The sequence below is a fragment of the Garra rufa genome, chromosome 5, assembly GCF_049309525.1.
Source record: "Garra rufa chromosome 5, GarRuf1.0, whole genome shotgun sequence".
Lineage (NCBI taxonomy): Eukaryota > Metazoa > Chordata > Actinopteri > Cypriniformes > Cyprinidae > Garra > Garra rufa.
In genome coordinates this window covers 36,381,501-36,408,761 of record NC_133365.1, presented here as the reverse complement: position 1 = coordinate 36,408,761, position 27,261 = coordinate 36,381,501, and the positions used below count along the sequence as shown (strand labels likewise).

General features: G+C 42.7%; 1 protein-coding gene across 1 annotated transcript in view; it reads right to left on the bottom strand.

Annotated features, from left to right (window-relative positions):
* slc4a5a (solute carrier family 4 member 5a) overlaps positions 1 to 27,261 on the bottom strand; it is a 53,143-nt gene that overhangs the window by 3,258 nt on the left and 22,624 nt on the right. Inside the window, exons 14-22 of the mRNA XM_073839947.1 lie at positions 24,385 to 24,644; positions 8,644 to 8,757; positions 8,382 to 8,543; positions 8,117 to 8,295; positions 6,776 to 6,848; positions 5,601 to 5,669; positions 763 to 936; positions 363 to 530; positions 75 to 130 (exon numbers count right to left, since the gene is read on the bottom strand). Of these exons, the coding sequence (XP_073696048.1) occupies positions 75 to 130; positions 363 to 530; positions 763 to 936; positions 5,601 to 5,669; positions 6,776 to 6,848; positions 8,117 to 8,295; positions 8,382 to 8,543; positions 8,644 to 8,757; positions 24,385 to 24,644 (1,255 nt within the window). The remainder of the gene's footprint in view (positions 1 to 74; positions 131 to 362; positions 531 to 762; positions 937 to 5,600; positions 5,670 to 6,775; positions 6,849 to 8,116; positions 8,296 to 8,381; positions 8,544 to 8,643; positions 8,758 to 24,384; positions 24,645 to 27,261) is intronic.

The following is a 27,261-nucleotide window of genomic DNA, read 5'->3' as shown; positions in this document are numbered from 1 at the left end:
CCGCCCACTCTGAGTTGGAGTCTGGCGCCTGTAAGAGGTCACGGTAGGGAACGTGTAGTTTGAGCACACAGTACCTGCGATCCAATTCTGAATCACTGGGGGAGCAGTTTGTGTAGGGGTTAAACTTGTCCTGTGGATCAAAAAATGAATTAAGATTAGTATATGCATGTGTAGAATGTGTTTTACCTTTGTTGGTACAAGCATGAGGCTCTTTTCCACCAGAAGGTGGCACCAGAGAAACACAAATTCAATAGTGTGGATGTCAAAAATGATTTTAATAGATCATTTTTGTGACTATAGTCAAGTGAAATAAAACTTCTCTTGCATCTTTCTTTGAGTATTAAGGCTACTAAAACACTTACGTCTTCATGGTCATCCCCTCCTTTGCTTTTCTTTTTGTCCTTCTTGGGATTCTTTGCATCGTCCTTTTTCTTCTTTTCCTTATCAGGCAGGATATCATCCAGCCATGCCAGATCGTGTTGAGAGAAGACCATGTCCAACATCTTTCGTACCACCATGAGACCAAGAATCTGAGGGATTGAGAAAAAACTATTTTTTGTATCCTTAACGCATTCTTAATGTTTATGCTCCTGTTGGGCGGTCTGTTCACAGCATGATTTAACTACTAATTACAGTCAAAGTTTAATGTGTAATGACCCCTTACTGAATAGATTAAATTTGGAAAGGTTTAAGGAAATTGATATTGTTATGACTCATGATGTGCATTGTTGTTTATGTGTGGCATTAAAAAGATTATCATACCATGACCGGGAAGATGATAGCGAGGAATGTGGATTTGAGGATCCAGAGAACAGCTAAGCACACAATCTGCACCAGAGTAAACAGGTGGACTCTTCTCAGCGGTACGTGGCGCAGGTATGAAAAATCTGGCTGGTGTTTCGCTGGCATTATGATCAGTTTGATCCTGTCCCAGAACTAGAAATGACAAAATGTTTGATTAGATCCTCAATGGATAAAAATGACAAATCTGTCATTATTTACTCACCCTCATGTCAATTTAAATCCAAATGACTCTTTTCGGTCTAATAAAAGTGAATGAAGCCCAGGCCTGTTTAGCTCCAAAAGGACAAGTCAGACCTTTTGATGAATAAGCTGGTTCACTCTACAAAAAATTCTGTTGTAATGATTTGATCTGAATGATTTGAATAAGCGAATCCACTTTACAAAATGGTTCAATTTGAATGATTCAATCTTCTATTTAAATAAGATGAATTACTTTACAAAATGGTTTGATCTTAATGATTCGATCTGAGTGATTTGTTCACAAATCAGATTGAATAACAACTTACATATTGATCCTTTCCTCACACATAACTATAGCACAAGGATCATATGGACAAGTCCTTTATTTTATCAAATTTAAATGTATGTCCTAGTCATATTTTTTCGTTTAAATAAACATAACTTACACTATCAGAAAAAGAAAATAAAACAATTCTATTTTATATTTTTTTACATTAACAATGTAATCAGTATTTACGTGTGAGTATAAATCTCATCAAGTTTTTTTTAAGCATTTTAATACATTTATTCCAAAATAATGTGTCAAGGCGTTAACAATTTCAACTAAAGGTAAAGGTAGGTTTATTTTAATAGTGGCAGACAGAATAACAAAAAAATTCAGAAAAACACATTTCAAAAAGTTATAAATTGATTTGCATTTTAATGAGTGAAATAAGTATTTGACCCCATCGCAAAACCCTTGTTGGCAATCACAGAGGTCAGATGTTTCTTGTAGTTGGCCACCAGGTTTGCACACATCTCAGGAGGGATTTTGTCCCACTCCACATCCTCTCCAAGTAATTAACGTTTCGAGGCTGATGTTTGACAACTCGAATCTTCAGCTTCCTCCATAGATTTTTTTATGGGATTAAGGTCTGGAGACTGGCTACGCTACCCTGGAAATCCAGAGGTCTCGCGAGAGCACAATTTGAATTGTCTCTGCAAGACACTCTGGCATCGAGCAATGATGCAGGTTACTGCAATACGTAAGCAGTTGTGGGAACCAATCAAATCGGTGTATCTGATGTAGGCGGGCCAGAGGCGAGCTAAGCTGATGACGACAGAGCTGCGACGTCCGAATCATATAGTAAACTTTGAAAGATCGCTGTCACTACAGATGAACAACAAGTTGTTTGAAACGGCTTTGGCGGCTACAATGAACGAGTTAGACTTGGCTTTCCATATAAAAGAGGAACAGAAAACCGAAAACTCGAATCGTTCCTCTGCAAGAAGGACGTTTTTGCTATTTTGCCGACTGGATACGGCAAGAGTTTAATCTATCAGTTCACGAGTTCAAGCTTACATATAATTAGCCGGAGAATAGTAATGCATGTTTGGCGTGCTGTCCGGTGAAGGGCTCCGAGCTCGGGAGTGGCCCGAACCCAGAGTACGTTACCCCCCAATAGGAGTAGCGAGAACTCGGAGTGATGAGATGGGGTGGTGGAGGGTTACTGATAAACCATCGAGTGAATTGAGGTGAGTCAACTGTATTTAAACCTATGGCGCTGATTGACTTGTGATGTTTACGCTAAGCATCTGACGCGCTTCTCCCGAACTTTGTTAATGAAACATCATTTAGCTCTGCTGGTAGCTAAGCGTGTATTGTTGCGATTGGTCGTGGCGTTATCCAATTGCGTGCAGTTAGAGTTTCAAATGCATGCTTGGTGCCGCCCCTCGAGTTAGGCAGTTTTCATTGCTCGATCCCAGACCCTTAATCTTAATAGATTAGGGTCTGGATTTTTCCAGGCTATGGCTACGCCACTCCAGGACCTTAATGTGCTTCTTTTTGAGCCACTCCTTTGTTGCCATGGCCGTGTTTTGGGTCATTGTCATGCTGGAATACCCATCCAAGACCCATTTTCAATGCCCTGTCTGAGGGAAGGAGGTTCTCACACAAGATTAGATGATACATGGGGATGGTGTTCTTGGGGTCATAGGCAGCATTCCTCATCCTCCAAACACGGCGAGTTGAGTTGATGCCAAAGAGCTCGATTTTGGTCTCATCTGATGACAAGACTTTCACCCAGTTCTCCTCTGAATCATTCAGATGTTCATTGGCAAACCTCAGTACATGAGCAGGGGGACTTTGCGGTAGCTGCAGGATTTCAGTTTTTCACGGCGTAGTGTGTTACCAATTGTTTTCTTGGTGACTATGGTCCCAGCTGCCTTAAGATCATTGACAAGATCCTCCCGTGTAGTTCTGGGCTGATTCCTCACAGTTCTCATGATCACTGAAACTCCACGAGGTGAGATCTTGCATGGAGCCCCAGACCAAGGGAGATTGACAGTTATTTTGTGTTTCTTTTATTTGCGAATAATCGCACCAACTGTTGTCACCTTCTCACCAAGCTGCTTGGCGATGGTCTTGTAGCCCATTCCAGCCTTGTGTAGGTCTACAAGCTTGTCCCTGACATCCTTGGACAGCTCTTTGGTCTTGGCCTTGGTGGAGAGTTTGGAATCTGATTGATTTATTGATTCTGTGGACAGGTGTCTTTTATACAGGTAACAAGCTGAGATTAGGAGTGATCCCTTTAAGAGAATGCCACTAATCTCAGTTTATTACTTGTATAAAAGACACCTGGGGGCCAGAAATCTTGCTGATTGATAAGAGATTGAATACTTATTTCACTCAAAAAAATGCAGATCAATTTATAACTTGTTTGAAATGCGTTTTTTCTTTTTATAGTAACCAATCACAGCCGATCATAACCAGTCATATCACAATAGAGGCATTGCCTCCTCTCACATGACTTTCCCCCATTTACTCTCAATTACCCCCCACCAAACCCACCGCACACTTTAATCAAAAACAAGAAAGTCATAAGGGTTTGAAATGACTTAAACATTACTGTCTTTATCTACCCTCTTTTTTAGCAATAGAACACATTGCTATTTAGAGTCAGTCTCAGCATGAACCTTAAACAGGGTGGCCGCGGATCCTTAAAAAGTCTTAAAAAGTCTTAAATTCCGTTGTCCTAAAATAAGGCCTTTAAATGTCTTAATTTGTCTTAAATCTAAATCCAAGGGTCTTAAATTTTTTACACTTTGAAAAGGAAAAGTTTATCGTTTTGTGGAGAATCTCCTGCGCAGGTTCTAAATCTGTTCTGTTGCTAGACACGCGCTTGCTTGACAACGCCTCAGTGTTGCCAGATTTAGCGGGTTTCCGCCCAACTACACGCATTTGAATCGCAGATTAGCTGTTAAGTTTAACCATCATAGAGTAAAAGTTTATAATTAGCACATGTTTTTACGTTGCCGCACACAACTGGCGCGAGCACGCGCAGAGAGAGAGAGAGAGGAGAGAGAGGCGCGCGGCGCGATTCACACAGATTGATTCCTCTTTAACTGCTATTTGAACGGAAACGTACATACCAAGTCATGTCTTAATACCCGTTTTGGTATTCTGTTTAACAGTCGTTTATGTCTTCAGTGAACCGAAACAGCTGAGAAAGAGATGCGTGCCAGTATTCGGTTTGGGCATTTGGCCTTAAAGAGACAGCGTCCTATAAATACCTGCAGTGAGAAACACTAGTTATTTTACAATTAATTATTAAATTTCCCCTCCTGAATACTAGTGTTATTGATTTTATTACTAACTTTATGTTGTATTCATTTACACTTGTCATTTGTGTAATTGTTCTTGTTTTGTTACTGAACTTTAGTTCAGATAGTAGTTTTTGCTGTGGATGAGAAGTAGCTTACCTAAAGTAAGCATTCAGTAATTAGGAAAAAACAAACTTTTTTTTTTTTTTTTTTTTTTTTTTTTGCTGATCCGAAAAATGATCCGATCCATGACTCAAAATCCGTGTTTGTTACACTGTTACATTGGCTTCAAAGTGTGTGAGAGCCTTGACTTTGTCATGGAATAGAAAATAATTTCTTCTTCTGGAATAGTGTTTTCTGTTGAATATTCCCAAGAATAATCAGTTAAATAAAATAATAATTTAAAATATCTTCATAGTTTTGTGCTAGACTTTTGCGGGACTTTCAATTTGGTCTTAAATTTTGTTTGAAAATGGTATTAAAAAGTCTTAAAATGTCTTAAATTTAACTTGGTCAAACCTGTAGACACCCTGTTAATACATTTGTATTCATTCAGAATAGTGTAAAGGTCTCCGCTTGTGGTCCATCATTTTGCCTTTGTCCTTCTCTAACTGACATTATACTAGACTACTAAAGCACAGCAAAGCAGCACCTGGCCGGTGCCAAGCTACACAAGAGGGTGGATTCTAACTGCAGCCTGACAGCCTCATCAAAATGCAGCTCAAAATTGCCTCAGTAAACCCAGCCAGCATGCAAATATCCAATCCCCCAACACCCCGCTCTTCTGCACTGTCACAGTGTGGAGAAATCACTCATTTCTAATCACTAAACACAGTTGTAGTGTGCATGCAAATGAGTGTTACACTCTCACACAAAGATGTTTTCCCTGAAAGTTGGCTATGATATTAAACCGTAGGAATGTCAAAAACAATAAATGTACATAGGCTATCAGAACAATTCCAAACTGTTCGGTAATGGCTGTGAGGCGAAGGAGGGAGGGGTTGGGAAAAGGTTACATCCCCAAAGGCACTTACTTGGATGCCACTAAGAGAAGCAACACCCATGTAGAGGAAGACTCCATACAAGACCGGCAAAGGAATGAACTATAAACAGAAAAAAAAAAACACTTCAGCTGCTAAGGCAATGGCAGTTACACTTAAAGTCAACATGAAAGCAAAACTAAATCTATTTAATCCTTTAATAAACATGAACTCAAATTCTCAGTCTCCATTCTGGCATCTAATGCCCACTTCCACCGTCCAATCAGTTTACTGTTGAATAAAACCTATCCTTCTTCTTTTTTCCCCCCCAGATTAATCAGATTATGGAAGTGAAATGACTTTGAGAGAAATGTAACTGGAAGTGCTGATGTATCTTTCTTTTGCCCTCAATTTTAACACAGGGCAAATTACCTTTTAAAAAAAGAGGTTGGTTTTATTAAGGTTTTTTAAAAATGTTTGACCTTTGAAAACACATTTGAACTGCATTTAAAGTTCCATGAATAATAATAAAAAAAAATGTTGGATGTCATGACCGTTTGAAGATGACTTTCAGGCTGCTATGCTGTGTTTATTTGAACTGTTTTAGAAATAAGTAAATACATTAAATTTAGCTTTGAGTCAGTAAGATAAACAAAACAAAAAAGAAAGAAATTGTATACTTTCATTTAGTAAGGACGTAAAGTGACAGTACAGATTTTTATAATGTTACAAAAGATTTATTTAAAATTAATGCTTTTCTTTTGAACTTTCTGTTAAAAGAATCCTGGGGAGGAAATGTATCAATTTCCACAAAAATATTGTTCATATAAGAATAATAAGAAATGTTTCTTGAGCACCAAATCAGCATATTAGAATGACTGCTGAAAAGTCAGGTATACCATCATAGAAATAAAGTACATTTTTAAATGTATTCAATTATATATTCATTTATTTTAATTTTGTAATAATATTTCAAAATATTGAAATGAATGTAGCTTTAAGGAGCATATATCTTCCAAAAATATAAAATCCTACTGACCGCAAATGTTGAACGGTAATGTACATAACATTTGTTTTCTCTTTTCCCATTGGAAATAGTATAGATAAAGCATACTAGATCATACAGACATCTCCATAGTTCATTTTTATGTTAATAACTGCTAATCTCTCTACTGTAAATAATATGCCAGTGTCAGTATTAATTATCTCTGTCATTTCAACAAGCTCACCTGAAGGATGGGGGCCAAGAAGATAGACACTCCTGTCAGTACAAAGACCAGGATTCCTGTCAGTCTTTGTTCTCTATAATTGGAAGAGAAGCAGTAAGAGTGAGAGAAAAAGACAACAGAAACTGTGAGTGAAGAACTCAGATATGTACTGAACAGCCTGTGTATTTTATGGTTAGCTATACTACACAATAACAAAGTAGCAACTTATTATTAAACAGTTGAGGTCAGAAGTTTACATAAACCTTGCAGAGTCTGCAAAATGTTAATTATTTTACCAAAATAATAGGGTTCATACAAAATGCATGTTATTTTCTATTTAGTACTGACCTGAATAAGATATGTCACATAAAATACATTTACATATAGTCCACAAGAGAAAACAATAGTTGAATTTATAAAAAATGACCTTGTTCAAAAGTTTACATACACTTGATTCTTAATACTGTGTTGTTACCTGAATGATCCACAGCTTGCCTGCTGTTCTTCAGAAAAATCCTTCAGGTCCCACAAATTATGCTCACTGATGCTTCAGAAGGAAACACGATGCATTAAGAGCCAGGGGTGAAAACTTTTTGAATTTAAATTGAACTTATTTTGTCTTCTGGGAAGCATGTATGTATCTTCATAGCTTCTGAAGACAAGCTCCTGATTTAGGCAAAAAAAAAAAGAAACATGCACACATCTTCATTCTGTTTAAAAGTTTACACCCCTGGCTCTTAATACATCAGAAGCATTTGAACCTTCTGTAGTAGTTGCATATGAGTCTCTCAGTTGTCCTCAGTGTGAAAAGATGGATCCCAAAATCATACAGTCATTGTTGGAACACTGTTGGAACATTGTTGTTCAACACAATGCTTTGTGAATCAATCAGGTACCAACACAGTATTAAGAATAAAGAGTGTGTCAACTTTTGAACGTCTTTCATGTGAAATATGTTATTCAGGTCAGTACTAAATACATGCATTTTGTATGATCCCTCTTATTTAGCAGATTCTGCAAACTTTTGACCTCAACTGTATGTATTAAATTGGCAGCCTTTTATTGTTATGTGCATTTTTTTTATCATCATTTTGACTGTATCTAGATGATTTAAGCAGTTTATAGCTACATTTTGTGGTTTAGCATCTGTTCCATGTAGATATAAATGTGGTCTGCCTCCTCATGTGAATTAGATTTCCTGACAATCAAGTTTATAATAAGTCTAAATAACCCACTCTCAGTAACCATTTTACAATTGTTATCAATTCATGAAATGCTTAACATGGTAAGCTAAAAATCACTTTTCTTTCTCTGTACAGAGCCAATAAGTGTGAGACCACAACCCTTCCATGTCTCTCTCACCTCACACCCAGAAACTGCGGCTGTTCCCCTGGAGCACTAGACTCGCTCTCCATCTTCAGTGAGTCAATGTGAGCGATGGAAATGACAGTGGCCGCCACATACCATGGCAGGCCCATAAAAGAGCAGGCTGCCATCAGAATGCCCACCCACAATAGATCCAGATGATACCCACAACCTTTCTGTACCAAACAGAGCGAGAATGTGAGGAAGTCAATGGAAATGAAAAGAACAGGGCCGATGAAGGATCTGCTCACTGCATGGGTACCTTTAGCTTATTTTCCTTGCGGTTGACAATGACAGCGCTGATCTGCTGGTCCATGAAGATGAGGATGGTGACGAGAAGCGCAGGGACAGAGCTTGCCAGGTAAACCCACCACGGATTCTTTCCGAACGGCATTACTAACCAACCCCGGTCGGGGCGTGTGGGCTACATAATTTGAAAAGGAAATAACCAATAGAACTGAAGAAAAACCTTTATTGAAAAGTCACAAAAAAAATCAAGATCAGTTTTATTCATTTACTCTCACCTTGAACTCTGTGGGCACAATGAGTTTGGGTGTTTGCAAACCTATTAGCATGTCCAGCCCCACAAACGTCATGATGGACATGAAGATGGAGAAGTCACTAATCAACTTCCTTAGCTAGATAGAGAGAAAGAAATTTTTTTTTTTTAAATATATATATATATACACAGGAAACGTCTCAGGTTACGTATGTAACCCTAGTTCCCTGAGAATAGGGAACGAGACACTGCGTCCTCTAGAGGGCGCTTTTGGGGAACGCTGCAGCGTGCCTCGAGTCTGAAGAATGCATAGAAAAACTACATGAAATGGCCGGCGCCAGCGTATGACGTCACCGCGGCGCGTCAGTCGCTGCCGTTGCGTCACTACCGGGCGACCATAACATAAAAGAGGCGCCCGTGCAACACAATACATCTTCAAAGTCTGAAGCTTTACCGTCCGAAGCATGGCGAGGAAGCCTAGAGGACGCAGTGTCTCGTTCCCTATTCTCAGGGAACTAGGGTTACATACGTAACCTGAGACGTTCCCTTCCGAAGGGAACTCTCACTGCGTCCTCTAGAGGGCGCTTTTGGGGAACGGTATACCAACACTGCCATGCTGAGGGGAGTGCATGCTAAGCCAGCGAGCACTAAGCAACAATTCTGAGAGGAATTGCCCCTACTAGGACGTGGTGACGGCTGTCAAAACGTTACCCCTCCCGGCCAGAGGCCTGACCTGTTACCCACTTACAGACTGGGTAGAACCCAGGGCACAGCTCAGGCTTGGAATTATAGTAATTCCTTCTGAGGGAAACGGCTAAGCTTCGATGGAAACTTAGACTTGTCAGAACCAGAAACTACCGCAACATAGGGCCTAGTTCCCTCAGGAACTGGCTCCCATAAGAGGGCAGAAACCTGTCCTGGGTCCGTTCAAAGGGCCACTAGTAGTGGCGCGCCCCAATAGTGGATGGTCAGCAGACATCAGCTAAGATATCAAAGGAGTCGAACCCAGGGAACCGGGGTTGTAAGCCGACTTCAATAGATGGGAACAAGGCAAAGCGTGTGACCCATACCAAAAAGGATTTAAAAGAGGAACTCAAACTTGGTGGGAACCTACCAACACGTGGATTTTATAGAAGTGCCCCAGGTGTGTGTGCACTTACCACACTTGTGGTTTTAACTGGAAGACGCCCAGGCATAGCGTGGGACGCTTACCGACATGATCGGATTTAAGGGGAGTGTTTTCCCAGGGGGTTTCACTATCAGCTCCATGCCGTCTGAAGAGACAGAAAGGGTATGACCCAGATGGTGAGGGGATTGCCACACTAACCCTCCCCTGGACAGAAGCTCGCAAGCTATCTGTCAACAGAGATGAACATGGAGCTGAGACCATCCTGAAATGGTGGACGATAGTAGAGGACAAAAATCCTGACCCTGATCCACAGGGAGGATCGCTTCTCCAGAAGGGGGCACTGCTGTCTTTTAGGGAACCCTTAATGAAAAGGGGGGGAAGCGTGCACAGCCCGGTCCACGCGACCTGTATGAAGGTCTGGCAATCTCACGAAGGTGGGTTGGCGCTCATAGAAGACCCTTCCCAGAAGGGGAGCTGCACAACCGAACAGGAGCGAATGCTCTCACTGTTACCCTTCATAGAGGGGAGCATACATCCAGAATAAAGGCTGGAGAGTAGAAACCTGAAGCATGAAGGTCAAGCTCCTACCCTGGGAAACAGGGAGGAGAACTTGGCCACCAAGGAGTGGTGCTTTTATAAGTGAACCCTGGAAAGGGGGCACGCCAACATCCTTGTAGCAGATTCATAACTCTCAAGGGTCTGTCCCTGGTAGATTCCTACCCTCAGGAGGGAGGAAACATTCCGTCCTAGGAAGTTGCTCTGAAGGAAACCCTGAATTAGGGGAGGTCAGGTCCGTTCCAGCAATCCTGCGCACAGGGAGGAACGCGAGCTCTTAACCTTAACAAAACCCATTCCTCAGAAGGGGGAGCACTCAGTCCTGGGAAGTTGCTCTGAAGGAAACCCTGGATTAGGGGAGCTCAGATATGTTCCAGCAATCCTGCGCACAGGGAGGAACGTGAGCTCTTAACCTTAACAAACCCTTTCCTCAGAAAGGGGAGCACTGTTTGCCTTGAAAGTTTCTGGGAAGCTCCGGAATGAATAAGGGCAGCTTCCTAGTTCAGACACTTCGTAAACCTTTCCTCAGAAAGGGAAGTGGAACTAGGCCTGGGGGGCGAGAATCGATCCTAGAGTGACGGCTTTCTAAGGTGTTAAACACCGAAAGATGCTCAAACCCTCTGTAGGGGAGACATTCGTCAGCCTGGGTGTAGATCCTACATCAAGTGCTGCCTCAGCCCTCAGGCTTAGAATGAGGCGACTTGAAGAGAGTCACAAAGTGGCACTCAGATTTACATAAAAACCCCTTCCTCAGAAAGGGGAGCGCACACCAAATGGACCGAGAATCAAGACCCCAGCTGGAAAGTGTAACCCGGGTAATCCAGGCTACTGTCAAAGAAATTAAAATACTTCAAAACATAGAAAGAGCTGAAGGAAACTGAGAGATGAGAAAAAGGGAGAAAGTTCCAGAAGGATGAAAGATTGATCAAATTACTTCTCACTTCAGTGACAAACTTCTGTAAGAGCCAATGGTAGCAGCGCATTTATAAGCCCCGCCCACCTGCAGCGCCGGCGCTGCTGCACCTTTCAGAACAGACAGAGAGACGAGATTGCACGAGACCGCAGCACGGAGCGTTTGTCTAGAAGCTCATAGCGTTGAACATTAATCTAAGGAGAGATGTGATAGAGAACACTTGGAAACGAAACTTAAAGAATCGTGACATCATCTTGAAGTGTTGTCGTCGGACGGAAAGAGAGAAGCGAGACGTGAAAATTGGAAGAAGTGTAGTTGGAGCGGATCTCAGTGCTGAAGCCCTGTGATTAATCATCTTTGACAAAATATTGTTCTATTTTGCTCTGGTGAGTGAATTTTCATATACTGACCTAAAATAGTTTCAAAATGAGATGTTACAAAGCAATTTTGAGTAGGCCGTGCGCATACCGCGTGCGTCAAACTAGTTAGCACGTGAGCTAAAGCTATCACATGTAATATTGATAAATGGGTTATGAGACAAGACAAAAAGTCATTTTTGAGAGTCAATATGTTTAATAACAGTTGAAATGTTGTATTTGAGATGTGTGTGTGTGTATGAACTTGTGATGAAAACGTTTGAATCAGAAGTTAATTGTGGTTGCCTTGTGTTTTGCAAGGCTGGGTTTTTTTTCTTCCCTATGTTTCTTCTGAGATCTTCTGAGAGAATTACCTGTTTTGTGCTGAACGTAATCCTCTGGTGAGAATCATCTGTGTGATCGCGATTACATGTGCACAAATGGCGAGCTGCCCACGGACCTTTGAACTGTGATTTGAATTCATCGACTGGTAGGAGAATTCCATTGTTTCCTGTTCTTTTGGACACAAAAGATCCCGATACTTTGAACAGAATTGATTTTTTTTGCATCTGAAACGGAGAGACTTTGTTTTTGAGTTGGAACTGGTAGAACGAGTGTTCTTGAAGCTGAATCATTTGATTCACGAACTTTGATCAACTGAGTCGTTTAATCCACAAAGCATTGTTCAATTGAATCGTTTGATTTGTTCTTGTGTTTTTACATTTCATGGTTGAATTTACTGTTGAGTTTTGAAGAAAAAGTGTCATTTACATCTATTTTCTGGAATTTAGTCAGAGTGAACATCCTATTACAAACTCTTTTTGAATTATTGGGTTTTTGAATGTAAAGCTCATTGAAAAGTATTTTATTGTGAATTTATTTGAAAGGAACACACACTATTGTTTTGTTTTTTGAGAGTTTATTTTATTTTGGTCAATATTGATTTGAATCTGTTGAACTGTTAACATTTTTGATACTGTTTGAGACAACAGAATATTTCTTGACTGCTGTTAATTGATTGTCCATTAATATAATTACTCTAAACAAACTACAAAGAAAAAAAGGGAAACCCATCAATATAAATTCTTTTTAAAATCAAATCTAATTGTCTTGCCTATTCACTCACCAGTAGCATCTCACCCTCTCTCCAGTAGACGTTCCTGGCTTCTGATCTTTGGCCCATATTGAACCCTAAGCTAGTGTGACACGCTAAAAACGTCGTATGCTACACATTCTTGGCGAGCCAGCCAGGAGAGAGGTCGCAGCAGCTACTGAGGTGAATAATTATTGAGATAAACTTATACATTGAATTGAGCAGAAATGGATGTTGTGGAACGAGAAAACGTCAACGTGCAAAATGCAGTCATTGTTAGCGGCATCACGCTGACTGAGTTGGATCAAGTTCTAGAAACATACCTTTTGAGGTTTGGCTCTGTCCGACGAAAATTAATGATCGAAGATCCAGACTCTGACTTTCATCATAATGCAGTAGTAGAGTTCACGCACGATTCAGCTATGTGCAACCTTGAACCCCAGCTGCCTCTAAATTTAGTGAGCCCCACTGACCCAGACACTGTGTTCCGTGTGCGCACCCTGGCTAGTGTTCGCACCCTTACCACTAGTAGTGCCATTACTGAATGCCCCGATGAATTACAAGCAGCAGCTAGTGCTGATAGAGAACCCCCACGAGATGATGTGTCACTTGGGGCAGCGCCTGGTCTAGAACATCGGCCCTTGGGGATAAATCTCTTGACACGTGCAGCCAGCACTCCCCAACGGCTGGAAAGATGTACTTCACCCCCTGTCCTGAGAATAGAGCCCGAAAACCCAGTCAAAGCAACTTTAGGTGCAATGTCACCTCGCTGTTCAAATGATGCTGATATCAGCTCTGCTGAGACGATATCTGTTAAACTTCCCATGTCTGCTGTGCAACCCCCAGGTATCCAAAGAGTTGTGATGGAACACATTGTAAGGTCAAGCGATTCATTTTCCCCTCACAATGCTTCATTCCGTCTTAAAGCCTTCTCTGGGAGGAGCCCCCGTCCAAGTAATGAGCCTGATTTCGACACCTGGCGTGCTAGTGTTGACTACCTCTTGAATGATCCATCTCTTCCTGAGTCGCGCAAAGTGCGGAAAATTTTTGACAGCCTGTTACCGCCTGCTTCAGACATCATTAAACATGTGAACCCGAACGCTCCACCGTCAGAGTGCCTTAGTCTGCTAGAGTCTGTCTACGGTTCAGTGGAGGACGGAGACGAACTATTAGCTAAGTTCATAAGCACCCTGCAGAATCCTGGCGAGAGATCATCTGCCTACCTCCACAGATTGCACGTAATTCTCTGCGCTACCATCAGGCGGGGAGGAATTGCCGAGAGTGAACGAGACCGTTGTCTGCTAAAGCAGTTTTGCCGTGGCTGCTGGGACAATGCCCTGATAGTCGATCTACAACTTGAAAAGAGGAAAGCAGACCCACCTCCTTTTGCCGAATTAGCAATTCTCATCCGCACTACTGAAGAGAAACAAACATCAAAGGAGGAGAGAATGAGAAAGCATCTGGGTATGAGCAAGCATCCATCAGTTCCCCTTAAACTGAAGACGGTGACACACCAGCAGTCTGTTTATCCTTGCAGCACATTTGAAGAGGATGTTACGGAGACTTCAACTCTTAGCAATGCAAAGCAGAAAGCCTCTAAGCAGAAAAGTAAGAATCAATGCCCTGAAATGTCCGAGGTAGGTGCCTTGAAGAAGGAGATTGCGGCTCTCCGAAGCCAAATCACAGCCATCAGAACAACGGCTGATCAGAAAGTGAAGGAGCGAGCTGAAACAAATGAACTTGAAGAGCTGAGAAAACAGATAGCAGAGCTAAAAGTTCAAGTTGCCACTCCTAGTACACAAAGAAACCATCCTGAAAGATCCCCTCATCTGAGGAGCAGTCCGAGCAGATCCACGTTTAACGAAGTCAGCAGAAAGGAGAATGAGCGGCCACAGTGCGCTGAAATGAGATCTAACCGCCCGCGGCCGTGGTATTGCTTTCGCTGTGGAGATGATGGTCACCTAGCCATCAACTGTGAAAATGGACCAAATCCATCTAGAGTTGAGGAGAAGAGGCGAAAGTTGAGAGAGAGACAAGCTGAGTGGGATCTTCAAAATGGAACAACAGCGGTGCCTTTAAATTAAAAGCAGTCTCTGTCGTAGGGCGGACGGGGACTGAGCAGAAGAAACAAAGCCCTAAGCATCAACTAGTGTTTACCAAGCATGCAGACATCAAGAACTCCTTGAAGTTACCAGCTGGACTGGTCGGAATGAAATGCACTGCGCGAGTCAAAGTCGAAGGGGAGGAAGTAAACTGCCTGTTAGACACAGGATCCCAGGTCACGACAATCCCTCTGTCCTTCTATAATAGACACTTGTCGCAACACTCAATGCAACCACTGAATCATCTGTTGGAAGTTGAAGGGGCAAATGGCCAGGCTGTTCCCTACCTGGGGTATGTGGAGTTAACTCTGAAGTTTCCTCAGGAATTCCTGGGAACAGAAGCTGAGGTTCCGACGTTGGCCCTAGTGGTCCCAGACCTGACACACGTGCCCCAAATCCTCATTGGCACCAACACCTTGGATGTCTTGTATGCTGATCATGCACAAGCAGCCAAGCCTAGAATTAAACCCTATTTCCACGGTTATCGAGCTGTGATAAGAGTTCTAGAAGCAAGACTGCAACAAGCAAGTACGAGTGTTTTGGGTCATGTAAAAGTGAAAGGAGGCATGCCTGACGTGGTAACAGCTGGAAGTACGGTAGTCCTCAATGGATGTGCCAACATTGTTGGGCCACTGTCAGAGACCTTGGTGATGGTAGGGCCTTCAGCATCATCTTCTTTGCCTGGTGGACTGCTAGTGGCTAGTTGTTTGCATTCTCTACCTCCGAAGCGCAATGTCCAGATACCGATAGTGCTGAGAAATGAGACGCAAGTTGATTTAACAATCCCTCCGAGAGCAGTGTTAGCTGAACTGCATGCTGTCCAAAGTGTAATTGAAGGAAGAAACCCTGTCAGTGCTCCCGTGTACAAAGGAGTTAGTCCTGCACAAGTTAAGATCATTCCTGACTTCGGTGACTCCCCCTTATCAAGTGAATGGAAGGAAAGGATAACTAATCTAGTGAACCACATGCCAGACGTATTTGCACTGCATGACTTGGATTACGGCCACACAGATAAAGTAAAACATCACATCAATCTTCGTGACAATACGCCGTTCAAGCAGCGTGCTAGACCTATCCATCCCCAAGACGTTGATGCAGTGAGAAGGCATCTCAAAGAACTCCTTGATGCAGGCATCATTAGAGAATCGGAATCCCCCTTTGCCTCTCCAATAGTAGTGGTAAAGAAGAAGAACAATGATGTACGTCTCTGCATTGACTTCAGAAAGTTGAATTCACAGACCATAAAAGACGCATATGCCCTGCCGAATTTGGAAGAAGCTTTCTCAGTTCTATCTGGCTCTAAATGGTTTTCAGTCCTCGACTTAAAATCAGGCTTCTATCAGATCGAGATGGAAGAGGCTGATAAACAGAAAACAGCATTCGTTTGTCCTTTAGGGTTCTATGAATTCAACAGAATGCCACAAGGGGTCACTAATGCGCCGAGTACATTTCAGAGATTAATGGAGCGGTGCATGGGTGATCTTAACAGAAAAGAAGCCTTAGTATTCATTGATGATCTTATAATCTTCTCCAAGACCTTAGAAGAACATGAAGCTCGACTCCTGCAAGTTCTAAAACGTTTAAGAGAATACGGATTGAAGCTTTCTCCTAAGAAATGCAAGTTCTTCCAGACATCGGTCCGATACCTAGGCCATATAGTGTCTCAGAATGGCGTTGAGACGGATCCGACCAAGATCGAAGCCCTCAAGACCTGGCCAAGGCCGAGAAACCTCAAAGAGCTCAAATCTTTCATTGGATTCGCAGGATACTACAGGAGGTTCGTCCAAGACTTCTCAAAGATCACAAGACCTCTTAATGATCTTACTATTGGATATCCCCCTCTGCAGAAAAACCAGAGACGAAGCCTAAAGAAAAACATAGAATACCGGGATCCTAAAGAGCAGTTTGGGGACCGATGGACTCAGGAATGCCAGCAAGCGTTCGACAGCATAATTAAAAAGCTTACTTCAGCCCCAGTACTTGGGTTTGCGGATCCCAGCCTTCCCTACGTGTTGACCACAGACGCAAGCACCACTGGACTTGGGGCCGCCCTTTATCAAGAGCAGGAGGGCCGAATGAGAGTAATTGCCTTCGCGAGCAGGGGTCTGACCAAAAGTGAGACGAAGTACCCCGCGCACAAGTTGGAGTTCCTCGCGCTCAAGTGGGCGGTCACGGCCAAATTCAGTGACTATTTGTATGGAGGAGAGTTCACCGTAATAACGGACAGCAACCCACTCACCTATATCTTAACATCTGCAAAGCTTGATGCGACTAGCTATAGGTGGCTGTCCAGCCTGTCAACATTCAACTTCAAGATCCAATATCGTGCAGGCAAGCGAAATCTAGATGCAGACGCACTCTCAAGACGTCCTCATGACAGGCCGGTAGATGACTTCATCTCTCAGAAGGAGTGTGAAAGAATTAAGCAATTCACTCTTCATCATTTAGCAGAGACTGAACAACAGACAATCCTGCCACCAGCAGTGAAAGCCCTCTGTGAACGACACCAAGTATACCAGAGATGTGACAATTCCGACCTATCATGCTTAAAGCCCACTCTGTTCGAGTCACTGTGCCTCAGTGCTAGTGCAGTACCCCAGGAGTTCCAACAGGAGGATGCCCATGGTCTTCCAACTCTTCCCCAAATGTCTGAAGAAGAGTTGAGAGAATGTCAAAGAGCTGATCCAGAGCTCAGAGAAGTCATTAAGTACCTTGAGTCTGGGAGAAAACCTGAAGGGAAGGTGGAGCCTGCAGAAATAGCTCTATGGCTTAGAGAATGGAACAGATTTGAGTTCAAGAATGGAGTGTTATTTAGAAGGAAGCAAGATCGAGGAAGTGTGTTGTATCAGTTGGCGTTACCGGTTGAGCTCAGAGGAAAAGCGTTAACAAATCTGCACAACGACATGGGCCATCTTGGAATTGAAAGGACCCTGGACCTAGCTAGAGCCCGATTTTACTGGCCAAGGATGGCGATGGCCGTGGAGGAGAAGATAAGGACCTGCGAGCGCTGTGTGAAGCGAAAGACTCCCCCTGAGCGAGCTGCACCACTGGTGAACATATCGACTAGCAGACCCCTCGAGTTACTCTGCATGGACTACCTGTCGCTGGAGCCCGATCGAAGCAATATTAAGGATATTCTAGTAATCACAGATCATTTCACCAGGTATGCTGTAGCAATACCCACCAGAAATCAGAAGGCTCAAACCGTAGCCAAGTGCCTGTGGGATAACTTCCTCGTTCATTACGGGTTTCCCGAGAAACTCCTTAGTGATCAGGGGCCCGACTTCGAGTCTAAGTTGATCAAGGAACTATGTGGCATAGCAGGAATCCGCAAAGTGAGGACGACACCTTATCACCCCCGGGGCAACCCTGTGGAGCGCTTTAACAGGACACTGCTCCAAATGTTAGGGACCCTGGATGATAAAGAAAAGACCTGCTGGAAGGATTTCGTGAAACCATTAGTCCACGCGTACAATTGCACACGCAATGACTCAACAGGATTTTCGCCTTATGAGTTAATGTTCGGAAGGCAGCCCCGGCTACCAATTGATCTGGCCTTCGGTTTACCTGCTGAGAAGTCATCCCCATCTCACTCAAGTTATGTGAGGAATTTGAAGGATCGTCTGGAGGAGAGCTACAGAGTAGCAAGTGAGAACGCTTCAAAAGTAGCAAGACGGAATAAGAAGAGGTTCGATGAGCGAGTAGTTGCCTCATCCCTTGAAGTTGGAGATCGGGTCCTGGTAAGGAACGTAAAGCTGAGAGGAAAGCATAAATTAGCAGATAAGTGGGAGAAAGAAGCTTACGTTGTGATCAAGAAAGCTGCCGACTTACCAGTCTATACCGTTCAACCAGAGGGCAAGGATGGACCACTTCGCACATTGCACCGAGACTTGTTACTGCCCTGTGGGTTTTTGCAAGAAACCACGCCTGAGGAACCACTAAGACCAAAAACACCTCACAGGCCTAGAACTCGAGCAAACCCTGGTACGCAAGAACCTGAATGTATGACTGAGAATTCTGAATCAGAGAGTGACCCTATGGATTATTACTCACATGGACACTTACCGAGTGTTGAAACTAGAATCCTCTCCAATTCTAAACCTAAGAAGCCTTCAAGTGGTAGAGTGATGGCAGAAGTTTCCCCTGAAATGAGAAATGCAGTTAGTACAAACACTGAGCAACTTACTCCAGTGACATCACAGAGGAACTTACCTGACCAGCCTGACGCTGGGGAAGGAAGTCCGCTGGATGAACCTGAAAGAGAAGATACACAGTTGATGGATCCTATAGAGACGGATGTGCTGAGTGACATACCTGTGCTGGATCAGGAGTCAGATGGATCCCCACTAAGTGCAGAGGATGAAAGGAGCGATGCTCTGACACGTGGAGGAAAAGTTGATTCACCAAGTCGCCGAGACAGCTTAGTGGAGACTGGTGAGAGTCTAGAAGATGTCCCCAGACGTTCGCAAAGACATCGTGAGCCACCAAAGAGGCTGCAGTATCCTAAATTGGGTAATCCCCTTTCTCTGGTTGTGCAATCACTATTGCAAGGGCTTAGCACAGCATTTACCGTTTCATTGGAGGAGTCTGATACTTTTAAGAATACCTCTCTGGAAATGCAAGGTGAACATCCCTCTGCTGTGACTTCACAGCCTGGAAGATGCAGTGGGACCTGCATAGCTTCAAGGCGGGGAGAATGTAACCCGGGTAATCCAGGCTACTGTCAAAGAAATTAAAATACTTCAAAACATAGAAAGAGCTGAAGGAAACTGAGAGATGAGAAAAAGGGAGAAAGTTCCAGAAGGATGAAAGATTGATCAAATTACTTCTCACTTCAGTGACAAACTTCTGTAAGAGCCAATGGTAGCAGCGCATTTATAAGCCCCGCCCACCTGCAGCGCCGGCGCTGCTGCACCTTTCAGAACAGACAGAGAGACGAGATTGCACGAGACCGCAGCACGGAGCGTTTGTCTAGAAGCTCATAGCGTTGAACATTAATCTAAGGAGAGATGTGATAGAGAACACTTGGAAACGAAACTTAAAGAATCGTGACATCATCTTGAAGTGTTGTCGTCGGACGGAAAGAGAGAAGCGAGACGTGAAAATTGGAAGAAGTGTAGTTGGAGCGGATCTCAGTGCTGAAGCCCTGTGATTAATCATCTTTGACAAAATATTGTTCTATTTTGCTCTGGTGAGTGAATTTTCATATACTGACCTAAAATAGTTTCAAAATGAGATGTTACAAAGCAATTTTGAGTAGGCCGTGCGCATACCGCGTGCGTCAAACTAGTTAGCACGTGAGCTAAAGCTATCACATGTAATATTGATAAATGGGTTATGAGACAAGACAAAAAGTCATTTTTGAGAGTCAATATGTTTAATAACAGTTGAAATGTTGTATTTGAGATGTGTGTGTGTGTATGAACTTGTGATGAAAACGTTTGAATCAGAAGTTAATTGTGGTTGCCTTGTGTTTTGCAAGGCTGGGTTTTTTTTCTTCCCTATGTTTCTTCTGAGATCTTCTGAGAGAATTACCTGTTTTGTGCTGAACGTAATCCTCTGGTGAGAATCATCTGTGTGATCGCGATTACATGTGCACAAATGGCGAGCTGCCCACGGACCTTTGAACTGTGATTTGAATTCATCGACTGGTAGGAGAATTCCATTGTTTCCTGTTCTTTTGGACACAAAAGATCCCGATACTTTGAACAGAATTGATTTTTTTTTGCATCTGAAACGGAGAGACTTTGTTTTTGAGTTGGAACTGGTAGAACGAGTGTTCTTGAAGCTGAATCATTTGATTCACGAACTTTGATCAACTGAGTCGTTTAATCCACAAAGCATTGTTCAATTGAATCGTTTGATTTGTTCTTGTGTTTTTACATTTCATGGTTGAATTTACTGTTGAGTTTTGAAGAAAAAGTGTCATTTACATCTATTTTCTGGAATTTAGTCAGAGTGAACATCCTATTACAAACTCTTTTTGAATTATTGGGTTTTTGAATGTAAAGCTCATTGAAAAGTATTTTATTGTGAATTTATTTGAAAGGAACACACACTATTGTTTTGTTTTTTGAGAGTTTATTTTATTTTGGTCAATATTGATTTGAATCTGTTGAACTGTTAACATTTTTGATACTGTTTGAGACAACAGAATATTTCTTGACTGCTGTTAATTGATTGTCCATTAATATAATTACTCTAAACAAACTACAAAGAAAAAAAGGGAAACCCATCAATATAAATTCTTTTTAAAATCAAATCTAATTGTCTTGCCTATTCACTCACCAGTAGCATCTCACCCTCTCTCCAGTAGACGTTCCTGGCTTCTGATCTTTGGCCCATATTGAACCCTAAGCTAGTGTGACACGCTAAAAACGTCGTATGCTACAAAAGCATGTCACCAGGTGGAGCTCAAATAAGAACCTTTTCCGCAGAAAAGGGAGCAACCAAACCTGCTCCGGGTTCGCAGCGAGCACTCCGGTCTGCTGCACTCCTATTCAAGTGAACGCCTGTCTCAACAGGTGTAGACACTCAGTTTCCATGGAAACCGTATTTAGGAGAGGACACGAAGCGGATCCTCGCACGCAGGCCGTCTGCAACAGAGTTAAACATACTAGTGCAATCTTAACCATAAATATCTTAAGATGCTTACCTAGGGAGAAAGGAAAATTTCCTTTTGCTCGTTTAACCACTGAAGGGGGAAGCCTGATAGTGCTGGAACAAGTGTTGTGTAGACGGACACCACCATACAACCGTTTGAAGGGAGGGGTGCTCCGTCGAGATGTTTCCACCTTTTTCTGAGGGAAAAATACAACACGCAACCTAACCCTGCAGGCAACACGCCTATCCAGCCATAAGGGGGGCGTAACTAGGGAGTTATGCTCCTGTCTCAATAGGGCATAAGTCTACACTAGGCCTGCAAAGGACAGCATAACCATATCAAGGGCAAACCCAGGAAAGACTTAGGGAGCTTACCTTGAAGAGGACAAGGTCCTATGTGTAATGTATGCTGTAAGGGTTGGTTTACCGCACAGCCTGTGGAGTGGAGAGGGCAAAACACTGCCGTAACCTTAATCCATAGGATCAGAGGGGGGCGTCTGCCGTAGACTCGTCGTATTTCTTCTGTGGAGAGAGAAAACATACACAGGCCTGAGACAGTATGAAGTTCCTTCAAAGTAAAAAACGGATCATACTCACCCATTTAAGAGCATCCTGCTTCGTAGAAAGAGGCGGGACTCTCCTCAGAGACCGCCTGATTCCAGACCATCAGTAAATTAGGGTTCTATACAGGTAGAACCACCAAAGAACATCATAGGTCCGGGGAGTGCAGGAAGCTTAAATGGCGACAGGGGAATTAAAATGGCGACCCGACTGGCCCGAGGGAAGGAGAGGTTTTATTAGGTATTACTCTGACCCCTGCGAGAATTTTGTCTCGCTTGGATGACTTCCCTTAAATCCTGTCTGCCACCTCTCGATCCGCGTCGCCTCCTAGACCTGCTCGCAGGGGGAGGAGGAGCGCGGGATGCAACACTAGCCTTCTGCACCTGCCTCTGTTCCTCAGAAGGAGGCGGCGCAGGACCCCTGTGGTGTTCGGGCTGAGACCTGGGCCTTCGAGGGATAAAGGACTTGAAGGCAGCTGAGCGCGTCTTCGCTTCTCTGAACTTTTCAACCACCGTCTCGACGGAGGCACCGAAAAGCTCAGATGGCGAAACCGGTGCGTCGAGAAGAAAGCCCTTCTCTTTCCTCCCGACATCAGCCAGGTTCAACCACAGATGTCTCTCCGTAGCCACCATAGCCCCCATGGCCCTGCCCATATGGGTAGCGGCCTGCTTGGTGGCACGGAGAGCGAGATCCGTGGTGCGACGGAGCTCAGCCACCTGGTCAGGGGAAAGACCCTGACCGTTGTCCAGGTCTTTCAGCAGATCGGCTTGGTAGGCTTGGAGCACTGCCATGGTGTGCAGTGCACCCACCGCCTGACCTGCTGCTGCATATGCTCTGCCGTTCAGCCGGGATGTTAATTGCAGGGCCGGAGAAGGCAGAGAGGGAGTCTTGAGAGAGGAGGCCCGCCCTGTGGAGAGATAGCAGGCTAGCGTCTCTTCCACAGGGGGCATCTTCTCATAGCCGTGGTCACGCAATCCCTCGATATTAGCATAGTTCGCCATAGACGAACTATGAATGCGCGCCGAGTACGGCTTTTTCCAGCCCTTCTCGATCTCAGTATGAAGATCGGGAAGGAATGGGAGACTCACCGGAGCTGGGTGGTTATGGCCTGAAAGATACCGCTCGTCGAGGCGACCCCGCGGCGTTATCTTTCTAGCCCGCTTCCACGGCAGGTCGAGCCTGGCCGTGGCGCGGTCCATAACCTCCAGCAGCTCTTCATATGCAGGGCAGGAAGGTAGAGAGGATTCAGCCTCAGCGTCTTCATCCATCTCTAGCACTTCCTGTTCTTCTTGGGTGGAACCCAAAAGAGCACTTGCTCCTGGATCTGACGACGTCAGCGATAACGCATCATCATCAGCTAGGAGCCTGTCATCGTCTCCGGCTGGCAAGAGAGAGAGACCCTTCTCAAGTTCGTCAGCCAGTTCCACTTGCGAGCCCCACGAGCTCAGTTTCCTCCGTGCCTCGGCAACGGCAGGACCCGAACCGCGAGGGGCAAGTGAATGCTCATCTTTCCTCAGAAAGAGAGACAGACGAGACCGGAGCTTCTTCATAGGGAAGCGCTCACAATGTACACACAATGCCCCCTCAAGGACATCGCGTGTGTGCTCTTCGCCCAAACAGAATACGCAAAGCTCATGTGTGTCATCAGGTGTCAAATAACGAGGACACGGATGAACACACCGCTTAAACGACTTGCTAGTGCTTGCCATGATAGTAGTTTAAAGAAAGGATTCTTACCGTTTCTTCCAATGCACATCCAAACCGGGAAAGCTGAAGACAGCGAAGATGTATTGTGTTGCACGGGCGCCTCTTTTATGTTATGGTCGCCCGGTAGTGACGCAACGGCAGCGACTGACGCGCCGCGGTGACGTCATACGCTGGCGCCGGCCATTTCATGTAGTTTTTCTATGCATTCTTCAGACTCGAGGCACGCTGCAGCGTTCCCCAAAAGCGCCCTCTAGAGGACGCAGTGAGAGTTCCCTTCGGAAGGGAACTAGATATTTATTTATTAATTAATTTAAAATGAGCATCTGACAGACTCTCAATTGCTGAGAATTTTGCTGTTTAATATTTTTGATGAAAAATGTTTTGCCTTGGTGAGCATAAGAGACCTATTTTAAAAAATGATTAAAAACGTAATTATATTTTCTCCTCGTTCCTATTTTTCTCTTAAAAATGTGTCATATATATCAAAAAGTATACTGCATAAATATATGCTTTAAAGCTCTTTTGATTGTTCTAACACTATCAAAGATCCTATTGATCTTACTAAAGCTCATAAACTATTAGGATCATGCAGAATAAAATAAAAAATAGAGACAACAGCAGTGAAATTCTTAAAGGAGGAAAGGACGTGTCCAAGATACAAATCAAAGTGAAAGACAGTAGTGCGAAAATCTGTCTTTGCAGGAGTTGGGTGAGAAAAAAAGGAAAGAGAAACTTGACTGGTCTTACCTTTGTGGGAAAGTAGCGACTGAATTTGAACTTCTTCAGAGTGACAGTCATAGTGTAGGTCCCGAAGAACAAAATGAAGGACATGAGAGCAAGATCTGGAACATACTTGCAGGATTTTCCTACCAGTGAGCCTCCGTACTTCACACACTCCTTCTTACTCAGCTGAGTCCAGTCCAGAGCTGTTACATTCAACTGAGAAGAAGAGACAAACAGAGAAAAGGGTAGGAATCGGGGATAAGAGGGAGGATTGTAGACGGGGCAAAGGATGGAAAAGTTGTGTGGTGGGTAAATAGAGAAAAATAAAGAGAGAAAAAGAGAGAATAAAACAGGACAGGTCCAAAAACATACAGAAATATAGCAGACCAAGATCAGTTAGAAACTATCCATTTGTAATAAATTTAAATTGGATTGATATTACTGAAATAACACAAAAAAACACAAAATGTCATTGTGGGTTATTAAATAAGTGATAGTTAGTGCAAATACAGTGGCGTCAAAAGCTATAATCTAATCTGAGCTCATGCTAACGCAGATGTGAGTGAGGTGAAGACATGAGGCACTTACACCAAAGAGAGCAGAGGAATTATCTGGCACTGGGACTACAACACCGAAGATCATTGGTGCCACTGAACAAACAGAGAGAGGGAGAATCAGAGAGGAAAATGAGCAGAGCAAATGGAAATCTGAATGATACTTTGTTAGAAGGATTTATCCAGGATCAAAGCCAGCTTTGCCATTTGTAAATGACTGCAGGTGTAGCTGCACTGAAATGTTCATTTGGTGTTTCAAACGGTTCAGCCAGCCTAAACGACTTTTAAAAGACCTCACTGCTAGTTTACATTCATAGCTGCAACTCAAGCCAATATGATTAAATACAAACTCATATAAAAAAGCATGCTATTTGTCTAGTTTAAACTCATGCTTATAGAGAAGTACTCACATCAATCAGAGGCCACGTTTGGGGTTTGCAGCAAAAACAAACATAATACAAATAAGTTACAGTAATCACATGCACTCAGCCAGTTCTCTTCAAATACCCAATGTTTAATCAAGAAATTACTATTGGACATGTTAATTAATGCATATTGACAGTGCAGTGACACCAAAGTGAAATTTAATCTGTAACACTGTACAATAAGGTTTGATTAATTACCATAAGTTAATAGATATAGTATGATTAAATAACAATGAATCATACTTCTATAGCATATTAATACAGATTCATGTTCATTTTACAGTATGTAAGGTTTAGGGTAAGATTTTTTAAGTCGCCTCTTATGCTCACAAAGGCTGTGTTTAATTGATATAAAATATAGGAAAATATTCCAGTTTAAAGTAACTATAAAGATTTTAATTTTAATATAAATTTAAGGCATTTAAGCACATGAAAAAAAAAGACATTATGTAACAAGCCTGTAACCACCTAATTCACTGGTTTAAAAAAAAAAATTGGCAAATCCAGGCAATTTACCATAGAAATTTGTTTTTGTTTTTTTTACGTTTATGACTTGTAGCACCAGCTGTGGTCTGATCTCCTTAATACTTTGCATTTTTCTAAACTTTGTTCAGAATAACCTGTCGCAAATGCTCACCAGGTTTTATGAAGTTTTGAGTTTTCTTTAGGCTTTATAGGATTTGGAGTAAATTTGGACAGGCCTCCTTTCTAAATGATGCTGTTTCCCAAAGAGTAAATTTCAACATTTTTGATCATCATTGTACTAGAGAGTCCTGCTGCTGTACTGCAGTATTTTTTTTTACAGATTGAGTCAAAAAACCTAAGACAAGTTAGCAATAGTAGATTTTTTACATCTTCTCAATCATTTAACAAACAATTTGATTGACAGCAGTGGTTCTAGAGGCAAAGGTGTCCGGAATGTGGAGTTCTTTCATATGATATGAATATCGTGTGTATGTGCAAAAAAAGTGCACTGTGTGTTTACGCCCTTGAAAAATGTGATATCACCTTCCAGTGGCCAATTTCTTTCAAATTTCTTTCGAGTTTCCTTACAATTGGCCTTTGTTCATCTTGTCTAATAGGTGCTCAAATTTCATCGGCCAAACACTTGTGACACTTTGAACCAAGATAGCGATTTTCATGTTGACAGGACAAATGGTTGCAATTTTTATGGGTTTTTTTTCCTTATAAAGCGCCACATTTTTTTTCCTGTGACCTTAGAATGAGCTCTTACATGAGTGTTCTGAGTTTGGTGAAGATGTCTCATTCCGTTCAGGAGTTATAGGCATTTTACTAAAAGTGGCTCCGCCCCTTTTGAACGTTTTGGCGGACTATTTGATGTCGAAAGTTCAACCTTTTTTTGATAATGATTGATAATGACTCTCCAGAGAATCTTGCTGCACTGGTTTGGTTCCTATCAGGTGAAATACCTAGTTCAGAAAAATCGTGCTGCAGTGGTTATATTGAGGTTAAGTGAAAAACCTAGGACTACACCGCGTTCCAAATTATTATGCAAATGATATCTTTCTCTGGTTTTCATAATTAGTCAATGCAAATGACAGTCAGTATAATTTTTAAGTCATCAACCATTAGGGTATAATTCGAATTTTATTGAACAAACCTCCTAATGATAACAGTATTTATTTCAAAAATAAAAAACTGAAAATGCACTGTTCCACATTATTATGCACAACAGAGTTAAAACATTGTATAGGTTGTAAAGAACTGAAAATGGGCATTTGCTGAATTTGCAGCATTAGGTGGTCATATTTACTGAAATCTAAATCTATTTCAATCAAAAACATCCTAACTGGGCAAGTTACATCTTACCATAGGACCCCTTCTTTGATATCGCTATCACAATTCTTGCATCCATTGAATTTGTGAGTTTTTGGAGAGTTTCTGATTGAATTTGTTTGCAG